Here is a 23048-nt window from a genome sequence, read left to right on the forward strand (position 1 = left end):
CTAAGGAAAATTTTCCCTCCCAAGGCAAATTTCTAGATCTGCCACTGCCTCTGACACGAGAAATCTTTCATTCTAGTCTGCACTTCCGAAATGGCAGACGGTGGATCTGTCTGACTCCTTCAGAATTCCCCATATGTACGCATCTGGTAGCGTTAGTTCTGGTGATTGATAACTCCCAAAATGGTCACGCAGTATTCGAAGAGACTCCCTGGCAGTGTGACAGGTTGTCCCGTCCTGCTGAAACCATTGTTGATTTTAAGCTTGGACCGTTTTTGTGACATTTTCAGTATGACCAAAAATATTACTCCTCCATAAAAATTTTTTCTGCAAAACTGGGAACCATTCTGAAGCACCTAACATTATCACGACATTCACATACGTTATAACGATGTTCGGAAACCACTCAGTACGTTTCGGCACCTGACATATAAAAATTTGAAGCATACGAATTTCAGTACTGTTTATTTTGCCGCATACCTTTATTTATGCAATTCAAACAATGAACTAAATTACGGTCGGTTTTAGAAAGTTAATGTGGCGCTTTAAAATAGACAATAGAACGTTTCTAAATGGTTTACTGGAAAGCAACGACGATAAACAATTTGTTTAGTTTTAGAATATAGGGTTTTTGTTAAAATGTAAGAAACCATTTAATTTTAATATCTCCTGGAAATTTGACAAGACAGAAAATTTGTATAAAAGACGTATTTGGGCTGCAATATTAAGGATACTTGTGGTCATAGCTATGAGATAAAAACTTGTAGTAAAAAAGCCAAAACCTATTTTAACAGTCTTAGGAAGACTATCTACAACTTATCTTTAAGAATAAGAATTCTTAGATGGTATGTCTTTAGAGTCCTCCTCTACGGACTAGAAAGCTGGAGTCTTACAGAAAATAACATAAAACGATTAGAGGCATTTGAAATGTGGTGCTACTGACGTACCGACTTGCCGGAACGTGGTACACAACTAACATAACTATTCTTTCGAGGCTAAGAAAAGACAAAGAAATTATTAACACCGTAAACAACAAAAAATTGGTTTATTTCGGCCAAATTATGCGTAATAATAAATACCGGCTTATACGATTGAATCTACAAGGCAAGATTGAGGGCAAGAGAGGTCCTGGACTTAGACGTATATCCTGGCTGGCCAATCTTAGGAATTGATCTAACGTCAACTGATCTATTTCGAGCTGCTATAAATATAATAAGATGGTTCAATGTGATGGTACCTTTAGAAGAAGTAGTTTAAGAATTGGGCCAAGGTGAACCAAATGATTTATAAAAATATTAGTATTGTTTGGTTGGTTAAAGTAACGGGTAGATACTTTACTCGGCAGGGGATAGATCTACTTGAGAAATAGCACACCTGCACTTTTATCGCTTAAAACTCCAAAAGTTACTTTTCCATGAAAGATGAAATTTCTGAATGAACCTCAGTCTCCAGGGGCTCCAACACCCCCAACCAAGGTAGCGGTTGGAGTAGAGAGTGCCAAGAATTCTCGGAAAAATCAGGTTCCCACGAAGAGCGACAAATACATATCCCTTCATACAATGTTACAACCCTTATATCGGACCAGAAGATGATAGAACTGGAGGAAGAGCTGAAAACAATAAAATGAAAAGATTGGGGCCTAACTTAGACTTCTATCAGCCTAGAGAACACGCTGTATTTAGATAAGGATACAGTACTAACGACCAGTTACTGGTGATAAAGAATCTGATATAGAAGTCTGCAGAATACAACCAAAACCAATGGCATGTATATTTGTGTATTACGAGAAAGCATTCGATCTCATAAGAGCGCAGAAAATGTTAAAAGCATTAATAAAATGCTGAATAGACCATCGATATACTAAAATAATCAAATATATCTACCAAAATGCCATGGATACGATAAGACTATCTGAACACCAAACAAATAAATCCTGTATACATCGAGGAGTAGGGCAGGGAGACATCGTCTCTACAGTTATTCCAGTCTTCCAGAAAGATAGAGAGAGGTAAAAGACTTACAGAAGGTGTTCACTGGTTCTTTACCATGTAAAAAAAAATCAGTTACGATTCTCAAATAGTGTCTAAAGTTCTAACTCAAAATGTAAATATGTACAGTAATATTAAATTACCACGAATGAAATTTATAATATAGCTTAAGAAACCAATTTTAACTTACCTTGTAACACCATTCCCTGTTCTATACACTTCTTAAACCTGCAGTACTGACACCTATTCCTCTGCGTCTTGGTAATTTCACAGTTCCCATCCGCCACGCATGTATACACCCTCCTATTTTGTACAGTTCTCTTAAAAAATCCCTTACAGCCCTCACAAGTAATAATTCCATAATGTAACCCTGTAGCTTTATCCTCACAAATCATACAAATCATCGGCTGCTCTTCTTCTTCTTGCTGCTCGTGGTGCAGTTCACCTGGTATCGGTTCAACTAAGCCTAGAGTTGGTTTAAGATCGCCTTGTCCATAGATTAAAGGCACACCTGGGGGAGGCGACGTGAGATTAAGCGCTTGTGTTTGCTGGCTTACTGGTAACTGTCGTATGTCACCCGCCCAAAGCCGTTCCATGTTAAGCGGAGACGTGGTAAATTGAGATGTGGGTGAAGGTGATGGTACTAAGTTTCGACTAACGGGTCTCAGTCGGTCCTGACCTAAATTAAGAAGAAGCTGAGCTGCACTTTCATCAGTATTACTAACTTGCGGCCAGTTTGAGGTCGTAGGATGAATCTGGGGATCACCTATAGGCGAAGTAGATAAGGTGGGTTGAGACCAAATCATCGTTCTAACACCTCCAGCCTCCCCCATAATCACAGTAGGAGTCTGCCGTACTGGCATAGTGGTACCAGCTCGACCCATCGGACTCCCGGGAGGTTTAAGGTCCACCGGAGATCCAGGAAAGTTGCCTCCTATTAATTCAGGTTTCACTCCAAAATTTCCCCCTATTAACTCAGGCTTAACTCCAAAATTGGTTCCTAATAATTCAGGTTTGACCGCAAAATTGCCTCCTATTAATTCAGGCTTAACTCCGTTTATTCTAGAATGTTTCAGCCACAGTTGTGGATTTTGATTAATGTTAGGAGCTTGTTGATTGATGATCACTCCTCTAGACTGTATGGATGGTGATGATATGGGTATATTTGATGGTGATATAACTGGTATTGATGAGGTGGGTTCTTGAGTTAATATTGTGAGTGGTCTGGGGCTGACCGATGGTTGTAGCAGAAGTGGCGTGTGCCTTATTACAGGGCTTGCTCGAGGACTGAGATTGGCTGGTCGTCCTGGTGAACTGTGCGGTCGAGGGGGTTGCGAGGGGCTGAAAGGCGGCTGAGGTCGAACGGGCGGGCTGTGGGATCTTATTACTGGAATAGACCTAGAACAAAACACTTGTAGAGTGCTGAACAATATGGTAGGGGAGCCCAAGCGGAGATTTTTGCAGTTACTCGAGCGCGTCAGATTAACATATGGGAGAAACCTGGTACCCTGCAGATGTGCCTCTACCATATATTAGCTCTTAACACAGGGGAGTTCGTTAAGGGGGGTCCGAAAAAAAAATCTATCCTTAAAAATACTCGAAATTGTCAGATTAAGATAAGGTAAGTTAAGGACATGCAAAACAGTGTATATTTCAAAAATCTGACGATTTGAGCGGGGCGTAAGGAAATCGGCGAGTTAAAAAGTTTCACAAAAAAAAAGCTAATAATTCGCGAAATGAACGTTAGATCGAAAAACTAAAAAATAAGTGTTCAATATTTTTCAAAAATCTATCGAATGATATCAAACATGACCCCCCACGAAGAGGGGTGGGGGGTAAATTTAAAATTTTAAATACAAATCCCGCGATATTTCGCAAAATAAACATTAGATCGAAAAACTGCAAAATACACTTAATCAATATTTTTGAAAAATCTATTGAATGGTACTAAACACGACCCCCACAGAGGTGGGGTGGGGGTTACTTTAAAATCTTAAATAGTAGCCCCAAATTTTTATTCCAGATTTGGATTGTTTACGTAAGAATAAGCAACTTTTATTTGAAACATTTTTTCAAATTATGGATAGATGGCGCTATAATCGGAAAAAACGATTGTTGGAAATGGAAAATTAAATTAAAAAATGACAAGCGCCCACTAAAATGGAAAACTTTACTTAACTTTTTTTGTTTTTAGGACCTACTCTTCACAACCCAATAGGTCCCCAAAGCGCTCGAGTGACTGCACATTTAGCATACTTCGCTCCCCTACTAATAGTCATTTGGATGTAAATTAAATAAAAATACTCAAAATTATCTTAAAACGACAATAACTATCATATTTTCAACTGCAATTTTCGGTGGAGAGTTTAAAAATCATTAATTTTAGTTTTTACAGTATGATATTGTTTGGATATATGTATGTATATCAAATCTACATCAACTTTGTATATAAATCAAGTCTAAAAACTTGATAATCATGCTTCGATTGTAATTTATAGTGTAAGTAAGAAATATAGTGGAACATCTGGTTTGTAGGTTTTGGTAGTTCGGCTTTAAGCTATAGGGCAGCGGCTGATTTTACATACGATATGACCTGATTTAACGGAATACACCTAAGTAAAAAATACATATTTTTAATTAATATTAAATGTTATTTATACACATTATACACTCATTTATACACAATTATTTATTATGTCTTGCATAATCCGGGAGCAGTAGCGCCATTAAAAAAAATCTTTATCCATTTTCGTGATAACTTGATGAAACATTTTGCAACATAACTTTACCCTCGTAAGTGCCTCGAGGAAGGGAGTAGTAATACGTAAGTTTACTTTTTTTTCCTCTTTTTCGTCTTCTTTTTGTGGAATTTATGACTTTGCTGAGAACCAATTAGCTTTAATAATTGTTAGAAACAATATTTCTAACATAACAAGTAAATAAAAATACTATAAAATAAAAATCTGTTGTAAATTAGTATTGTTAGATTCGTTAAGTACATTCGCTATCAGAACATCATCAGGGCCAAAAAAGGAAGCTATCCAGTACCTCCCGGAATGCCGCAGACATTTACTTAAAAATAATACAAAGAACACATACTGGACAAAGGACAAACAGATTAACACAAATCATTTTACCTCCAAGCAAAGCCGGTTGGCCCTTTGTCTAGTGCGTTATTTGTATTATTTTTAAGTAAATGTCTACGACATTCCGGGATGTCCTGGACAGCTTCCTTTTTTTGACGAAATGTTCCAGATGATACTCTGAGCAAAAGTACTTAAGCAAGATTTCATAAATAACAACTGTGTTTGATGTCGCCCTTTTATTTGTCAAATTCAATATGTAATTAAAAATTTTTTTAATTTAATAATTAAAAATTTAATGTTTTACTTAGTAGTCCTGTCGCCAGTGGGGGTACAACGACCTCCTTAATTCAGATGGGCTTACCCAAGTTTTTTTTTTATGTATTTTGACCCGTAGAACACGAATTTTTTGGGTAACAGTCGATCCGGATATCGATAAGATTGTTATAAACAAAGAACTTGAGGAATCACATAACAGAGATTTTTCGTAAAACAAAACATTGTTTTGTACTTTTTGGGTCATTCTAAGCAAAAAGTCTTTTTACAAGTTTTTTCGTAGGATGCATAGTTTTCGACATAAACGCGGTTGAACTTTCAAAAAATCGAAAAAATGCAATTTTTGAACCCGAATAACTTTTAATTGAAAAATAAAATAGCAATTCTGCTTACCGTATTTGAAAGTTCAAGTCAAATTCTATCGGTTTTGATTACTTTCATTGCTAAAAATTAATTTTTTTATTGTTAAACAAAGCTATAAACACATAGTGATTGAATGATGTTTTCAATGCATTTCCCATTTGAAATCGAACAAGTAGGCGCATACAGACAATTTCTACGTAGATTACGTACATTAAAATGCATGCATTTTCACGGAAAACACTATGTGTTCATGGCTTTGTTTAACAAATAAAAACTTAATTTTTAGCAATGCAAATAATTAAGACCGATAGAATTTGACTTGAACTTTTAAATGCAGTAAGCAGAATTGCTATTTTATTTTTTATTAAAAAGTTATTCGGGTTAAAAAATTGCACTTTTTCGATTTTTTGAAAGTTCAACCGCGTTTATCTCTAAAACTATGCATCCTACAAAAAAACTTGTAAAACCATTTTTTGCTGAGAATCACCCAAAAAATACAAAAAATGTTTTGTTTTGCGAAAAATCGCTGTTATGTAATTCCTCAAGTTCTTTGTTTATAACAAACCTATCGACATTGGGATCAACTGTTAACCAAAAAAATCGTGTTCTACGGGTCAAAATACATAAAAAACTTGGGTAAGTCCATCTGAATTAAGGAGGCCGTTGTACCCCCCTGGCGACAGGACTATAGGTATATACCATTAAAACAGGGCATATTTTACATACAGGGACCCTCCCTCTTACCGCATGTTTGCATTGATAACTGAGTTAGAATAGCCTTTGTAATTCTTTGTAATTGTAAAAAAACTTTTTATACAAACTAAGTTAAATCTAAAATACAGTTCAAATCTTTGAATCTAAGTATAAAGTTTAAATTTGTTGACATTAAAACCTATACTCTAGTTAAGCACTGCTTCCCAACTAAATCTTAAAATGCCACAGACGATTGATTCACTTTGTGTGAACAAAAACAGGTTTCTTTTTTTTTAACCGGTAGGTGTAGTGTAAACAAAAAGATCCTGGAAGTGTTTCTACTATATTTCTTACTTATACTATACCAATATCTATGACAGTATTTAAAAATGAAACTGACCTGATGACGCTAGCGGTTCCACCACCTCCATCGAACACTCCCGACTCCTCCAGTCTGTTGGGCGTCTTCTCCAGCGTGGGCTCGGGCGGATGGAGTTGAATCGGCGTAGAATCTGGACTCGGCGGGTTGAGTACTGCGTCGGTCATCTTCGGCGACGATGGGCTCAGAAGATCAGGAGACGAAGTACTCGTATCGGCGACAGATTCGCCTAGAAGCGGACAGAGACATTGCCTAGAAGCAAAGTTTGCTGATGGCTGCCTACTCTAGGTTGTTGTAACAAAGCAATGTGGAGAGGTGATGGATAGTTGAGTGCTGATAGTGAACGTGATAAAAAATGTAGAAACGTATAAGGATGGTGGTCAAATAAGGATATGGGGGTATGCGGGTTATGTATATGAAGATGATTGCAAGCAAACAAACGTATTTTTTCCTGTCTTTTCTTTAGCTTTGGTTATGAAATATTTAGTCACATAGTGGTAATTTATTTGCACTATTAATAAATTACACAATTAAATATTAAACTAACTATTTTTTAACTATTATAAATTTATTGTTTTTAGTCTAGTAATCAGTCTGAGGCTGATCGAGCTCTCATGTACTGCATGTAAAACATAGTGTCTAGATAAGTTCCTGAACAACTTCAGTAGGTACCAGTAGCAAATAGGGAGGGTGCTATAGATATTTACGAAATTGGATAGGTGTGAATAAAATATCTTCTTCTTCTTCTCATATCCTTTTGCCCTATCAGGCGTCGGATTGGAATTTCGGTTCTTCCTTAACCGATTTTTTCATGCGTTCCTACTTTTGGCCACTGTCTTAAACACTTCCTTCTTTATTTCTTTGTATTTTTTGGATCTGATATTTCTATTTCCTTCTTGGTATTCCCTTTTCCTTCTACCTCTCAATTCTAATATCTGCCTTGTAATTCTTCCTGTTTTCGTTCTATTAATATATCCGAATCAATTGCTTCTGTTTAATGCACTCAGTAATACTCAGTAGGTAATAGGTTTCTTCTTTGTGATTGGTCTGATATCTTTATTTCTCATCTTGCCTCATTTTGGTTTTACGCACATTTTTCTCAAATGTTTCATTTCGATTGAGTTAATTTTTGATTTATGGTTTTCCCGAAGTTTCTAGTTCTCGCTTGCGTATGTTTTTATTGGTACTGTTAGCGTATTGTGAACTTTTCCCTTGATTTCCACTTTAACATCTTTATATCCTAGTATTATTGTATTAATTGTGTAGTATAGTCCGTCCGATATAACTTTTCCTATGCGGTACGATTCATTTTCAATCAAATTAAGTCAAAACAGAAAGTGAAACGTACGCCGATATATGTAGCATGTAGTATACAGTATACAAAATGTATATACACATCGACGTTCGTTTAAATTTATGTTTTGACTTAATTTAATTGAAAATGAATCGTACCGCATGGGAAAAGTTATAGCGGATGAACTATATAATCGTGTACACTTATTTTCTCACTATTAGGTACATTGCTGCTCAGATATTCGTACACTGTTATTTTTTCTAATATTGTTCCATTAAATTATCTCCATCTCCTTATTGTTTGGGTCTTTTTTATTAGCTATCATTGTCTTTATTTTATTTACATTCACATTAATTTAAAAATACTGACGTACTTATATTTCGCGGACTTGAAGAAGGCATTTGACTTCTTATTTGACACTTATTGTACGCAAGATAGATGCCTCCAGGATTAATGAAAAGAATCGAAAATATATACCAGAAAAATACAATAAAAGTAAAAGAACAACTAACCAACTCAATTAGGTGTAGCTAATGGGATGACAAAGAAATTCTCTGAGCTCTGTATTGTTCAAGTGGCAAATAATCTGTTTCATAAAGTGGCAAAAGCGCAAAGATCGATGAAGAGACATATGCTGTATATAGAACTTAAAGATCGCAAAAGAAACGACTGGGTCAGAGGAGTAACCAAAGTGAAAGACGTTAAGAATCAGGTGGCAAAACTCAAATGGAAATTTGCAGGTCACACCATCCGACAAGCAGATGAGAGATGGAATAAGCAAATAATCTACTGGGACCATGGGAACATAAGAAATGAAGAGGAAGACCTTAGATGAGGTTGAGCGATGACCTCGAAAAGCATGCCGGATCCATGGATGACCACAGCGCCAGTGGAAAAGAGAAGGAGAGGTCTATGTCCAAAGATGGATATATTAAGGCTCGAAGATGGATACATAGATATCTATCTGTACTGTTCAACCTAATCATGGATATAAAACATTATAGGACAGAGCTAGAAGTACAGGTATATGACGGATAAGAAAAGTGGGAACATCACGAACTGGGTAAGAAAGAGAAGAGTAGAATGGAACTACCATATTAATGGAATGACAACAAATAGAGTGGTAAAGACGGCGAGATCCGGTTTCTCAATAAAAAGATGAAGAGGGAGAACATGCAGGGACGAAGAAAACAATAATTATTTTCTCTAGTATAAATGTGTACAAAAATCGTCTTGTGTTGGCTCGATATTGGAAGATTGAAATGGTATATTCCATTGATTTCTCTCTCTCTCTTCCTATCTCTCTCTTTCTCTCTCTGTCTCTCTCTCTCTTTCTCTCTTTCTATAGTAGTTCTGTCGCAAGTTGTCTACAGAAGAATTAAAATATTTTTTTATGGCCTTATTTTCTCTCGAAATTATCGTCTTTCTTCCTCTAAACTAATCTTCTTATTTGAGTTGCCACACTATCTAAGGATATTCTTATAAAAATAAAGAAACAGGAAACAACCTCGCATAAAAATAATCTATTAATATTTTCCATTTAGAGATTTACCAAAATAGACCAAGTTATTTGTTATTTGCGAGAGAGTTATCATATTTATAACGAAAGACATAATCTTTATAAAGTCCTCGAAATGGATTTAACTTTGCAAATATTGTCTGTTGACTATCATAAAATATTTCTTAAATAAAAATATGGAAGTGTATAAGGAAAGCTCAGAAATATACTGTAAATAACCATAACATCGTGTTCAAGGAAGGTTTTTGGTGCAAAGAAAAATATATGACTCTTTTTATTCTTCTTGTTTACTACGGAGATTATGCTTTACCTGTTTCGCCTTCACAAGAGTATAATGACCATCATTTTCGAGGCTTTTTTACACGTCTGTTACCTATCGGATCATAATTGAGTATTTTTGGGTTGTCCTTCGTTTTTAATACCTAGGCGTTCTAGATAAGTATTACGCTTTTCGTTTATTGCTGTTTGTAGTTGTTCGTAAAACAATCGTTTTTTGTTGATGTTATGTATTTATTTCTGTTGCCTTTTTTTCCTCTAAAAGAGGTTTCAGTATAAAATAAGTAAAATATAAATGAAATATCCACCCTCAATATCTCTCCAGCATCACTCCTCGCTTCGTCTATTCACTCCTCATTTACTCCTCCTCACTGCCGTCCTTAGTTATCTGTTTGCCCAGGTATGTGAGCTGTTTTGCGTCGTCTATTCTATCGTTTTTGCCCCTTAGGGCAAACGGTTGCCTCTTACGGAAGGGATCTGACAATTGGTTTTGGACTCGTACTTGCTCTTCTGTGTGATTCATGGTGGCTTAAACTAATTTTACCAACTTACTTGGTATACCAAATTCTCATATATATTTTATGTTATGTTATCATAGATCTACAAAGAGTTGGTAGTTATCTATATCGTGCTTCCAGGCTTTAGTATCTTTAATAGTAGACAGTCCTGGTCTGGATCTGGCCTGGTATTCTCCTTTGATTTGCTCTGTAAAGTGACCCAATCTCCTATTTATGATCCATGCAAAACAACTTATAGCCCGATCAGGGAACACAAAATTTTACGAAAACCTCGAAAAGAATAAAGGAAGGATGAAAATTTGGGAATTGGTAGTTGAAATTGTCTATTATTATATAAGAAAAAGTTTACAATTCTACATCCCCTCCATTTTACAAAAATTGGGAAATACAGGGTGAAAAATATTTTCTCAGGAGTGAAAAATATACGTTAAAAATAGGTCCGAAATTGGATAAAATGACTAATTCTAAGCAACTTTTGTTCTATAGAGTTTTTTCACTAAGTCAATACTTTTCGAGTTATTTGCGAGTGAGTATGTTCATTTTTAACAAAAAAAAACATGTTTATGGACGGTTTTTCGCAGATTACTCAAAAAGTAAGTACTCTAGCGAAAAAAATATTCTTAGTAAAAATATAGCTTATAAAAAGTTGAAAAAAAATGGTGTACGCGTGAGGTCTACAGACCCAGTATAAGCAGAGTTGTAGCTAATGAAAAGTAGGTTCTTCTTCGTCAAATACCAAATATAATATTTCAATGAGAAATAACCAAAGAACAGAGCACTTTTCGAGGAAAATTTATTACAACTTTTTTAAAGTGTTTAAAAAAGGTTTATTTTGTTTTTTAAAAAAATTTCTATCATTAAAAATAAGTGAGTTACGCTCGAAACATTGTTGGTCCCTTTTATTTTTTGGTACAAAAATCGCGAAAATCATCCCCTAATTAGCTTCGCACATAAAATTAATCGTAACCGCTTCACAAGTTACTTTACTTATGTATTGTTTATATTATCTATAAGATTCATTGGTTCAAAGTGCTCAGTTTTGAAAAAAATTGGGTTTAAAATAAAACATTTTTTTTTAATTTTGAAAAAAAAAGGAATTGTTCATGGAATTAACTTAAAAATTATTAGTAATACCAAAAATCTTAAAGAGTAATAAAATGTACGTTTTGCTTTTCTGAATAATTTTCCTTTTTTGTTTTCTTGTTTTGTCTAAAATTGATTATGCTATGGCTGTTCAAAATTTGCCTTAAACTCGTGATTAGTTACTCGTTCAGGCCATTTTAACTACAGCTTTTTCAAAAATAAGCACTTTGAACCGATGAAACTTACAGATTATATAAATAATACATAGAAAAAGTAGCTTGTGAAGTGGTAATAATAAAATTTATTTTTGATGCTAATTAGGGGGTGATTTTCGCGATTTTTTTACCAAAAAATAAAAGGGACCAACAATATTTTGAGCGTAACTCACTTACTTTTAATGTTACAAGTTTAAAAAAGAAACAAAAATAATCCTTTTTTTAAACACTTTAAAAAAGTTGAAATGAATTTCCCGGTGCTCCGTTTTTGGGTTATTTCACATTGAAATATTCGATTTGGAATTTTATGAAGAAGAACCTACTTTTCATTAGCTACAACTCTGCTTCTTCTGGGTCTACAGACCTCAAGCATACACCAGTTTTTTCAGTTTTTTATGAGCTATATTTTTGCTAAGAATATTTTTTTCGCTGAAATACTTACTTTTAGAGTTATCTCCGAAACACCGTCCAAAAACATGTTTTTTGTGTTAAAAATGAACATATTCACTTGAAAATAACTCGAAAAGTATTGACTCAGGGAAAAAACTCTATAGAACAAAAGTTGCTTAGAATTAGTCATTTTATCCAATTCCGGACTTATTTTTAACGTATATTTTTCACCTTCGAGAGGGGGGGGGAGTATCTATTTTTGAAAAATGGAGGGGATGTAGAATTGTAAATTTTTCTTATATAATAATAGACAATTTCAACTACCTATTCCCAAATTTTCATTCTTCATTTATTTTTTTTGTGGTCAAATTTTTCTTTAATCGGGCTATTATAGCTCACACAGAGTAGAAAGGATATCCTCTACAGTTTTTATAGATGAGTTTGTTTCCCTTGTATGTTCTCCAATTTGGATAATTTCAGCTAGTATGTTGTCAATACCTGGGGATTTATTCGTCAGTGCTGTAATGGTATGCATGTTGTCTCCAAATATAATTTGTCTTTTAGTACTTCTAAAAAGATCATTGTGTGATTTGTATCCCTTTCTGAGTTGTTTCAGGAACATATATTTCAGGAATATAAGCTCCTCTAGTGTCGCCCGTGTTTTCTCTTCTTTGTTCTGCATATTTTGCCTGTCTCTCTTCGTTCTTCTTAAAATTTTCAATTTTTTCACAGTTTAAGTTCTTAATTTTTTTATACATGAGTGAATTCTCATTCGCAATTTTAGCCTTTTGTTATAACTACCTCTATTTATCGTGTTTAACGATATACTATTATTTTTCAGTGCATGTAAATTATTCCATTCCTTATTATCCCATTTATACGTTGCATGTCCATCTTCTCTTCTTTTTTTTTTATAGAATGTATTGGCTACATATTTATAAAGGCGTACAGGAAACGGATTATGGCGTAGGCGCTGTCATTTTGAGCTTTATCGCCTTTATAGTGAACCTAGTACTGGTAGGTCCATCAAATAAACAGGCTGCAGTGGCTAGGCCACTTAGAGAGAATACACAAGATGGAGCCATCGAAACAAGTTTATAACCAAAGACCGGATAGAGCAAAGACCCATACCACGATCTAAAGACCAGGTGGAAAACGACTTACGAGTGTTAAGAGTATGAAATTGGAAAACCAAGGCTAAGGATAGAAAAGAATGGAAGCTGATCCTAGAACAGGTCAAGATCCAATATGGGTTGTAGAGACAATGATGATGATGATTGGCTACATACAGATTCTTTTCGTGTGCATAATTTGCGAGCATTACCTTCTATCAATTATTTCTTCTGAACCAGAACCTTTGGTTATCTTTTTACCCTAATTTTGCATTGGAAACGCTCAATAGACAGGATAATTTGTAAAATTTCATTTTTTTTTTACTTAAAATATACTGTTGGTCACAATTTAATCAGGTTAGGTATATTTACTGGCCTAACACGAGACGACGCAACGTTCCTACTCTTAACTAGTGACGTGTATAGAAGGTGATCATAGAAGTAAGGTCAGGTCAGTTAATTGCGACAAGCACTATCTATTCCTAGTGCATTACCACTACTGACAATGTTAAATATTTTAAACAATAATAAAATGGCTATTTAAGATACACATATAAGCACATCCAGGGATTGTTTTAGATTTTTTAAAGATAGTTAAATAAATAATTTATAAAATAACGATTTTATGAATGGAAGAAAAACAAATTAAACAATGTGCAAACTTTCTTTAAAGAACACTACATAAATGCACATGAGCTTAGATCTGGAGATACAGTTAAACTGTTTTTAGGCTAGTCATTGATCTGAATCTCCTTATAACTTATGTTTTGGGACGTTTAATTTGGAAATATAGCATATATACAGGGTGGTGAATTGGAAAACGGGCCATAGGAAACTCAATGTAAAATTCTAAACTGTTGAATTCCTGCTTCTCTAATTATTCTACATCAAAAGACATGATAAACTATTTGTAGAGGATTGAAATCTTTGTTAAAAACAATTATTGTTAAAATTGTTCTACGAATAAACACATTCTTAAACTTTGTAAAATATAATAAACTTTATCAAAGTATTTGCCAAATTTAGGCCACACACAGTGCAAGAATGTGTATAAGGTTGCCTTCGGTCACAATGAAATTATTATATTAACAATATTTTGAACTGTCAGTATTTTTATTTTATAGTTTTTATTGTTTAAAAAACAATAAAGTCGAAAAGATGTTCTCAGTTGAGGAGAAAGTAGTAACAATAAAGATGTTTTATTCAGTCAATAGTTTGCGTACTGTCAGAAATAGTAACGTGTGGCCTTACTTTTACGCACTTGTAAATGCAAAACTTTTACGCACAGGTATGGCAAATGTATTTTATTTTTCAAAATTTTGGACTCTGTTTAAATCGTAGAACAATTTTAACTTTTGTTTTTAATACAGATTTTAATCCTCTACAAATAGTTTCTCATGATTTTTGATGTAAAACAATTAGGGAAGCAGCAATTCAACAATTTAGAATTTTACATTGAGTTTCCTATGGCCCGTGTTCCAATTCACCACCCGGTATACCTATTTGAGCAATAATGCCTAATTTTAATCTTTCTAGTTGTTCCATTGTCCTTCTTTAAGTTACTTGGTGTTTATTGCCACTGTCTTCATCCATGTTTTTGGTTTTCCTCTCTTCTGCCTTCTGTATGATCAAAATCGTTCAAGACTGATCTGGATATCAAAAATGCGGGTCTTTCGGGGATAGTTACCCGAAATCATTATGGGAACGGTCTCTTAGGACCTTGATTGAATGTGATCAGAGTATCAGAGGACCGCGCCAGTTAGTAGATTATTATTCATTAAGTTGAGAGTTTTCTTGAGCAGTTGAATAGTATAATATCATCATAAACACGGTGCTACAAACATTAAAGGGCGTCGACTCTCTTAAGCTTTCGGCGCCATTCTCTGTTTCTTTCTTGGATTTTACAGTTGGTTACATCGATGCTATTAGAATCTCGTGTTACCCCGTCTATCTACCTCAGCTTTGATCTACTCCATCTTCCTATTCTCATCGGCCCGGCCGTTTTAAAATCTACAAACAGATGGTACATGCATAGGGTGTCCCAAAAGTAGCGAAATGAAATTCCGTTGGTTCCTCTTTTTTTTGTAACGGGAATATTAAGCCTAAGGTCCATTCCTCAGGCATTTGCTCCTCAGACCAAATCTTAAAAACAATTATTTGCATAAAATTGGCGATCTACTCTCCACCATGTTTAGTTAATTCCGTTGGGAAGCCATCGTTGCCTGGAATTTGTATTTTCTTTTATTTTCACTTCCTTCTTTTTCCTTCCTTCCTTTCCAATGGTATTTAGTCTGAACCTACTGCTTTGCCATTTTAACTGTTTTTAATGACATTTTAATTTTCTCTTTTAATATCTTCTAAACCACACCATTTTCTACTTCCATCTGTTCTGTTCTATTATCTTTGAACAATTTGTTGATATATTCTGTCAATTTTTTTTTTTGCTAAAAAAAGTATTCAATACTACTTTCCGATTTGTATCTTTCAGTATTCCGGGTTTTCTTTTTCAATTGTTCTGAGTTAATTCTTTAATTTATTTGTGTGTGATAAAACTCTCATATCGTTTTTGGTATTCTGCTATTTTGCGTATTATTCTTTTAACCATTCTTCTTCCGATTGCTTAATTTTGTCTTTTATTTGTTTATCTACTATTTTGTACATCTGATTATCTTTGCTAACATAGTAACGCCATAACTTATAATTATAACTGAAATCAACGAGCCACGTATAAGGACTAGCATTATCTCGTAGTATCTCATAAATTAATATGTTTTCCAATTTTTGAGTTATTTTGTCGTTTATTAGCGGACTCATCGCTGTATTACAAACTATCCCTGGACCTTGTTGATATGTATTCATTAAAAATTGTTTGTTATACACAATTATAAGAAAACCTTTTACAAAAACTCCAATCTAACGTCAAAATCTCTACTTTTGAAAACGTAATATACCAAGCGAATGAAGCATGAAACGACACAAATGATGCAGAAAATGGTGTAAAAGCTTTCGGCTGTGCTTTAAGAACTTACCGTCACTGCTGCAGCGTGAATCCACTTTTCTCCTTTTCAGCTTCAAATCTTGGAAGAGGCTCATTTTGTCGAGCTCACACGGGGTTCGCGTTAGGGTCATAATTCCTGAAAACAAAAACACAATGTTACTAAAACAATTAAATCATTTAACTATTAATTAGTAAATACTAGATTATCTACTCTATTTCACAGGAATTAACCGCAAATTTAATAGAAAATACGTTTATTCTGACGATTTCCACTTCGGAAATTGTTCTCAAAATAGTTTCATCCTCCATGTTTGCATCATCAGACTGGAAATCATTTTTAAAGTAAAATTTGGAAAAATTTAAAAATAAATTATTTTTGAAAAGGGCTGAAAACGGCTTTGATTGGGAGGCGGACATATTAAATAAATTAGTTCCAAATTTTAATTCGTTGTTCATTCCACAACTTTACCGTTTGTAATCGTATTAAAATTCCACTGATTTTATGGCACCTTTCAATTTAAAATAATTGCTGACCGTTTTAAAATTAAAATTAGGTTACATAAATTAATGAAACTGTATCATAGTCCTCAGAATTATTTACGGAATATTTGGTTGTTTATTACTTTGTGGTTAAGATAAAAGTAATTATTTCTTTTGAAGAAATTCTAAAGTTTGGTGGATGCACCATAATGTCCACCATTTATGTAAACAGTAAAAGTTTGATATTTATTTTGTAGTAGTGGAAATTAAAACATTTATAAACAAAACTAATAGTCCAGGGCGCATCTGTTTTGAGATGGACGTTGAGAGCTGACTCAAATTTTTTTGCAGAAATTGCTTGAAAATAAATCAAATAATAATATTTGAGTTATCCTCCCTCTCAAAAAGGTCCGGAACATTGTTTAAATAATCAAAATGTCAAAAATTGAAGGAAAAATTCGATTTTTTTCTTCGTTTTCTGATTATAACTTTAAAAGTATTCATTTTCGAGAAAAGTTGTACTGACATAAAAGTTGCGTAATTAAATTTCCTACAATATAGGATTGGTTAAAAATTTAAAAAAATAGTCACCCTAGTTGCAAAATAGCAATAATTGCGAAAAAACCATACAAAAACAAGTATTCGCATTTTACGTTTTTTAACCATTCATGCTACACTTAGGGCCTTCATATTTCACCCAGAAACACTTTATGATACAGTAAAACAATACTGTAAATTTCATTAAGATCGGTTTAATAGATTTTGCAAAATAAATTTTGCAATCCAGCTTTCGCAAAAAAAATTCATTTTTCAAAATGTTACAGGACTGAAAATAAAGAAGATAACAAGTTGAAATTTTTTTTGCTAATAGAAGTGAACTGTACCTTTTATTTGAAATTTTCAAAATTAAAATCGATTAATTACCACGGCGTCAGAAAATTTTTAAAATAAACAATAATTTTTGGTGCTACGCGCAGGACAGCGGTGTTCGATTCACACAAGTTGATTTCCACCAAAATTTCTTCCAATCTTTATCTAATATATTATTTTCTTACTCTATATTTTGTTATATTTTAATATTTTAATTCCACAAAAATCAAACTAATTTTACTATTGTTTGTGAAATATTGTTTAAACAATTGCATATGTTTAAAAATAATAAACTTTTATTATTTAAGTTAAAATATATGAACAAAGAAAGTTTTTGCTAATAAAAGTGTTATTTCAAAGGATAGAGTATGTGTTTTTATTTTGCAATAAACAAATTTATTTATTTATATCGAAATGTAATAAAAATTAAAATGTATCAATCATTATCAAAGGTCATTGGAATGCCCAATCAGAGCAAACTATCCGCTGTCCTGCGCGTAGCACCAATAATTAATGTTTATTTAAAAAAATTCCTGACGCCGTGGTGTTAATCGATTCTAATTTTGAAAAATTGCAAATGAAAGGTACAGTACACTTCTATAAGCAAAAAAAAATTCAACTTGCTATCTGCTTTATTTTCAGTCCTGTAACATTTTGAAAAAATGAATTTTTTTTACGAAAGCTGGATTGCAAAATTTATTTTGCAAAATCTATTGAACCGATCTTAATGAAATTTACAACGTTATTTTACTGTATCATAAAGTTTTTCAGGGTGAAATATGAAGGTCCTAAGTCTAGCATGAATGGTTGAAAAGAGTAAAATGCGAATACTTGTTTTGTACGTTTTTTTCACAATTATTGCTATTTTGCAACAAGGGTGACTATTTTTTAAATTTTTAACCAATTCTCTATTATAGAAAATTTAATTACGCAACTTTTATGTTAGTACAACTTTTCTCGAAAATGAATACTTTTAAAGTTATAATCAAAAAACCAAGAAAAAAATCGAGTTTTTCCTTAATTTTTTTACATTTTGATTATTTAAACAATGTTCCGGACCTTTTTGAGAGGAAGGATAACTCAAATATTATTATTTGATTTATTTTGAAGCAATTTCTGCAAAAAAATTTGAGTCACCTCTCAACGTCCAAATGTACTAATATTTTTACAGATGCGCCCTGGTCTATAAGTTTTCAATCTAATAGCACATAAAACAACATCCAAAAATGCTATTTTACATCCTACCAGACTGAAAACAATGGGAACCTTCTCTGGTAACACCTCCGAGGCTTCTACAATTTGCTGGCCATAACGGATGCTGAGACTAAGGAAGATGAGGGAATTTTACAATTTATAATTCACGTCCCATCTGATCAGCGCGGTAAAGTTCCAATGAGAATGGTTCAGTACAGCCGCATCATTATTCGAGTTCAATCAGAGAGTGCAGCAAGCACCTCTACCGGTTTCGAAACTTATTAGTCTCTCATCAGGAGGCACATATGCTACTCTCTCTGACCCAACTAGAACAAACCTCGGCGTGCAGTCACGGATTGCAACGAACGAAAAGTCAGTATAATAAGGCAATCTAATAGCACATAAAACAACATCCAAAAACGCTATTCTACATCCTACCAGACTGAAAACAATGGGAACCTTCTCTGGTAACACCTCCGAGGCTTCTAAAATTTGAAGGCCATAACGGATGCTGAGACTAAGGAAGATGAGGGAATTTTACAATTTATAATTCACGTCCCATCTGCTCAGCAGAGTGAATTATAAATTGTAAAATTCCCTCATCTTCCTTAGTCTCAGCATCCGTTATGGCCAGCAAATTGTAGAAGCCTCGGAGGTGTTACCAGAGAAGGCTCCCATTGTTTTCAGTCTGGTAGGATGTAGAATAGCGTTGTTGGATGTTGTTTTATGTGCTATTAGATTGAAAACTTAGTCTTTTGCTAGCAGTTGCCGCTAGGGCATCCCTGCCCGGGATGCCCTAGCGGTTTCCGGGCGAATAGAAGTTTCCCGGTGATACTTTGTTTTCTTAGTCATTTCTACATTTCTTTAACATTATTGGGTAGTCCTCTATCTCTTTGCATTTCTGTTCATAGTATTTTTTTTGCCTGCTTTATCATATTTTTTATCTCGTGGTTAATATTCCTGTGTTTATTGTTATTGTTCTTACATTGTTCATTATATTATTTTACATTATTTTTTTATTATGGTAGTTGAAGTCAACTATCACTATTTCCGTATTTTATACCTTTTCTATGGCTCAACCACATAAATTAAAGTTCATTACCTATTGATCTACTTTAAACTTTTTTCCATCATTAACGAATACCGTTAAATAACACAGATATGATTAGTCGATTATCTTCGTGAACAATATACCGAGCTAACGAATGAATTTTTTTTCAAACTTTCACTCTTGACTTGAGATTATTTTACTAGGAAATAACAGTTGCAGTTACGTAATAACTAGGTAATAGAAATCCATTATGGCATAACGCGGTAACCAGCCAGTCACTTTCTTTTCTAAATTACTTTCCTATTCGCATAGTGATTAGGCTGTTGATATTTGCCTTCATCTTCCGGTATATGTTGAATTTATTGGTGTTATGTAACTATTACTACTCAGAAATTTATTGATTTTTTTATTTTTTTTGTATGACAGCGATCTTAGGGAAAAGTGCCATATACATATAATATGATTTTGAAGCTTTTTGGTAGGGGAGCCCAAGCGGGGATTTTTGCAGTTACTTGAGCGCGTCAGATTATCATATGGGGAGAAACCTGGTACCCTGCAGATGTACTTCTACCATATATATTGGCTCTTAACACAGAGAAGTTCGTTAAGGGGGGCCCGAAAAAAAAATTTATCCTTAAAAATACTTGAAATTGTCAGATTAAGATAAGATAAGTACATGCAAAAGAGTTTATATTTCAAAAATCTTACGATTTGGGCGGGGCGTAAGGAAATAGGTGAGTCAAAAATTTCAAAAAAAAGCGAATATTTCGCGAAATGATCAGATCGAAAAAGTAAAAAATAAGTCTTCAATTTTTTTCAAAAATCTATCGAATGGTACTAAACATGACCCCCACGGAGAGGGGTGGGGGTAAATTTAAAATTTTAAATACAAACCCCGCGATATTTCGCAAACATCAGATCAAAAAACTGCAAAATACACTTTCAAAATGTTTCTGAAAAATCTATCGAATGGTATCAAACACGACCCCCCACGGAGGTGTGGTGGTGGGTTACTTTAAAATCTTAAATTGGACACCCAAATTTTTATTGAAGATTTGGATACTTTACGTAAAAATTTGCAACTTTTATTTGAGACATTTTTTTGAATTATGGATAGATGGCGCTATAATCGGAAAAAACAATTGTTGGAAATGGAAAATTAAATTAAAAAATGGAAAGTGCCCACTAAAATGGAAAATTTTAGTTAACTATTTTTGGTTTCAGGACCTAATAGGCCCCATAACGCTTGAGTGACTGGAAATTTAGCATACTTTGCTCCCCTCTCATTTTTTGTGTAGATATTTTATATTTGTAATCAACAACAACAATAAAAAATGGAAATAAAAGAATAAAAAAAAATCAAAGAAGCGAAGGGATTGTGGCTATCACAGCAATGTGCAGAAATCGAAAACTTAGAAAAACAACATGACAGCTTTAACATATACAGGGAAATTAAAGAAACAGCTGGCATACACAAAAAAGAGGTTTTGCAAACATAGTTGACAAAAATAACAAAATAATTGGAACTGCAACGAAAATAAATAAATGGGAAGAATATACAGGGTGTCCAAAAACTGTACCGACAAACGATAATAGGAGATTCCTTAGATAATTTTAAGACAATTTAACTAAATTCACCTAGTCCGAAAATGTTTCCTAAGGGAGAGCTCTTTGAAGATGGAGTCCTGTAATTGGTTTTTCTTAAATATCTCCAGAACGCTTCTATTTAGAAAAACGAAAATTGATAAACATATTTATCTTCCAGAGATAAATCGATTTCATCTATTGAATTTCTAGTATCAGTCATAGGCGTCCGTTTTGGGTGGGGCAACGGTTATTTTATCGCATAACTTTTTTTTCTTTAATTTTTAAGCATTTTTGATACTGGATTATTAAATTGTGAGGTATTCTAGTAATAAAAGGTACTCTTGCTTTAAGTCGGTAGGACACACCGTTTTCTAGAAAAAACGATTTGAAAATTTTTCGTTTCCTGAATTTGAAAAAAAATTGAAAAATATTTTCAAAAAACAAACGGTGTATTTTACCAACCTAAAGTAAGACTAACTTTTAGTACTGGAATACCTCATAATTTAATAATCTAGTGTAAGTAAAAATTTCTTCAAAATTAAAGACAAAAAATTTAGACGATAAAATAACCGTTGACCTACCCAAAACGGACACATATGACCGGTACTAGAAATTCGCAATTAATGAAATCGATTCATCTCTGGAATATAAATAAACGTACCAGTTTTGGTTTTTCTAAATAGTTTTGTTTTGATTTTTTTTTTGATATTCAAAAAACGAAAAATTTTCAAATCGATTTTTATAGAAAACGGTGTATCCTATCGACTTTATAAAATATCCGTTGCCCTACTCAAAACGGACGCCTATGATCGGTACTAGAAATTTGCCATAGATGGAATTGATTTACCTCTGGAAGATAAATATGTGTAGAAATTTTCGTTTTTCTAAATAGAAGCGTTATGGAGATATTTAAGAAAAACTAATTACCAGACGCCATCTTCAAGTAGCTCTAGCTCCTTTAGGAATCATTTTTAAACAACATGAATTGGGTTAAATTGTCTTAAAATTATCTGAGGAATCTCCTGTCTTCGTTTGTCGGTAGAGTTTCTGGACACCCTGTATAAAAGGGCTATTTAAAGACGATGAGAGAATTGAGACAATAGAACCAAGAGGTACAAATAAACCTACAATTCTCTCTCTCCTATTGTGCTACAGCCCAAGCCGGGCCCTGGCCTCCTTCAGCATCCGCCTCCAAGTATCTCTGTCCCTGACTATTCTTACCAGTAATCCACCCTCAATATCCCTTTAACATCAGTTCTCACTTCGTCTAGAACTCTAACGTCGTCTACTATTATCCTAGAACATTTATAGAACTGTGTCGAGATGTCAACTGTGACGTAATCATATGTCTAGTTCCCTTTGAAAAAGCTTTTGACAAAATACAGCACACAAGGCCAAACATATTACGGACCACAGAAATAGATGATCAGAGAATGTGAGAATAATTTCAAATTTATTAGTCCAAGTAATGAAGCTTAAAATAGGACAAAACCTCGCAATTTTTACAGAATGGATCGATTTGCTTGAAAATTTGAGAATAAGTAGTGGATAGTCGAAGGATAAAAATCTATATGATGCCAAAATGCGCTTTTACCATGGGGGTGGTTGCCACCCCATGTCAGGGGTGAAAATTTTTTATTATATTTTGACCGCAAAAGTTTGTAAAAACATTCATTCTAAGC

At 33.7% G+C, this 23048-nt stretch overlaps 1 protein-coding gene across 2 annotated transcripts in view; it reads right to left on the bottom strand.

The window, feature by feature from the left end:
- LOC114327314 (hormone receptor 4) overlaps positions 1 to 23048 on the bottom strand; it is a 114543-nt gene that overhangs the window by 48811 nt on the left and 42684 nt on the right. The window contains exons 2-4 of one of the 2 annotated variants that reach the window (XM_028275896.2): positions 16216 to 16320; positions 6801 to 7008; positions 2176 to 3383 (exon numbers count right to left, since the gene is read on the bottom strand). In XM_028275896.2, coding sequence (XP_028131697.1) covers positions 2176 to 3383; positions 6801 to 7008; positions 16216 to 16320 — 1521 coding nt within the window. Of the gene's footprint in view, positions 1 to 2175; positions 3384 to 6800; positions 7032 to 16215; positions 16321 to 23048 lie in introns of those variants that run through there. The other variant, XM_028275898.2, reaches the window with a different exon arrangement.

Source organism: Diabrotica virgifera, chromosome 2 (assembly GCF_917563875.1).
Source record: "Diabrotica virgifera virgifera chromosome 2, PGI_DIABVI_V3a".
NCBI classification, from domain to species: domain Eukaryota; kingdom Metazoa; phylum Arthropoda; class Insecta; order Coleoptera; family Chrysomelidae; genus Diabrotica; species Diabrotica virgifera.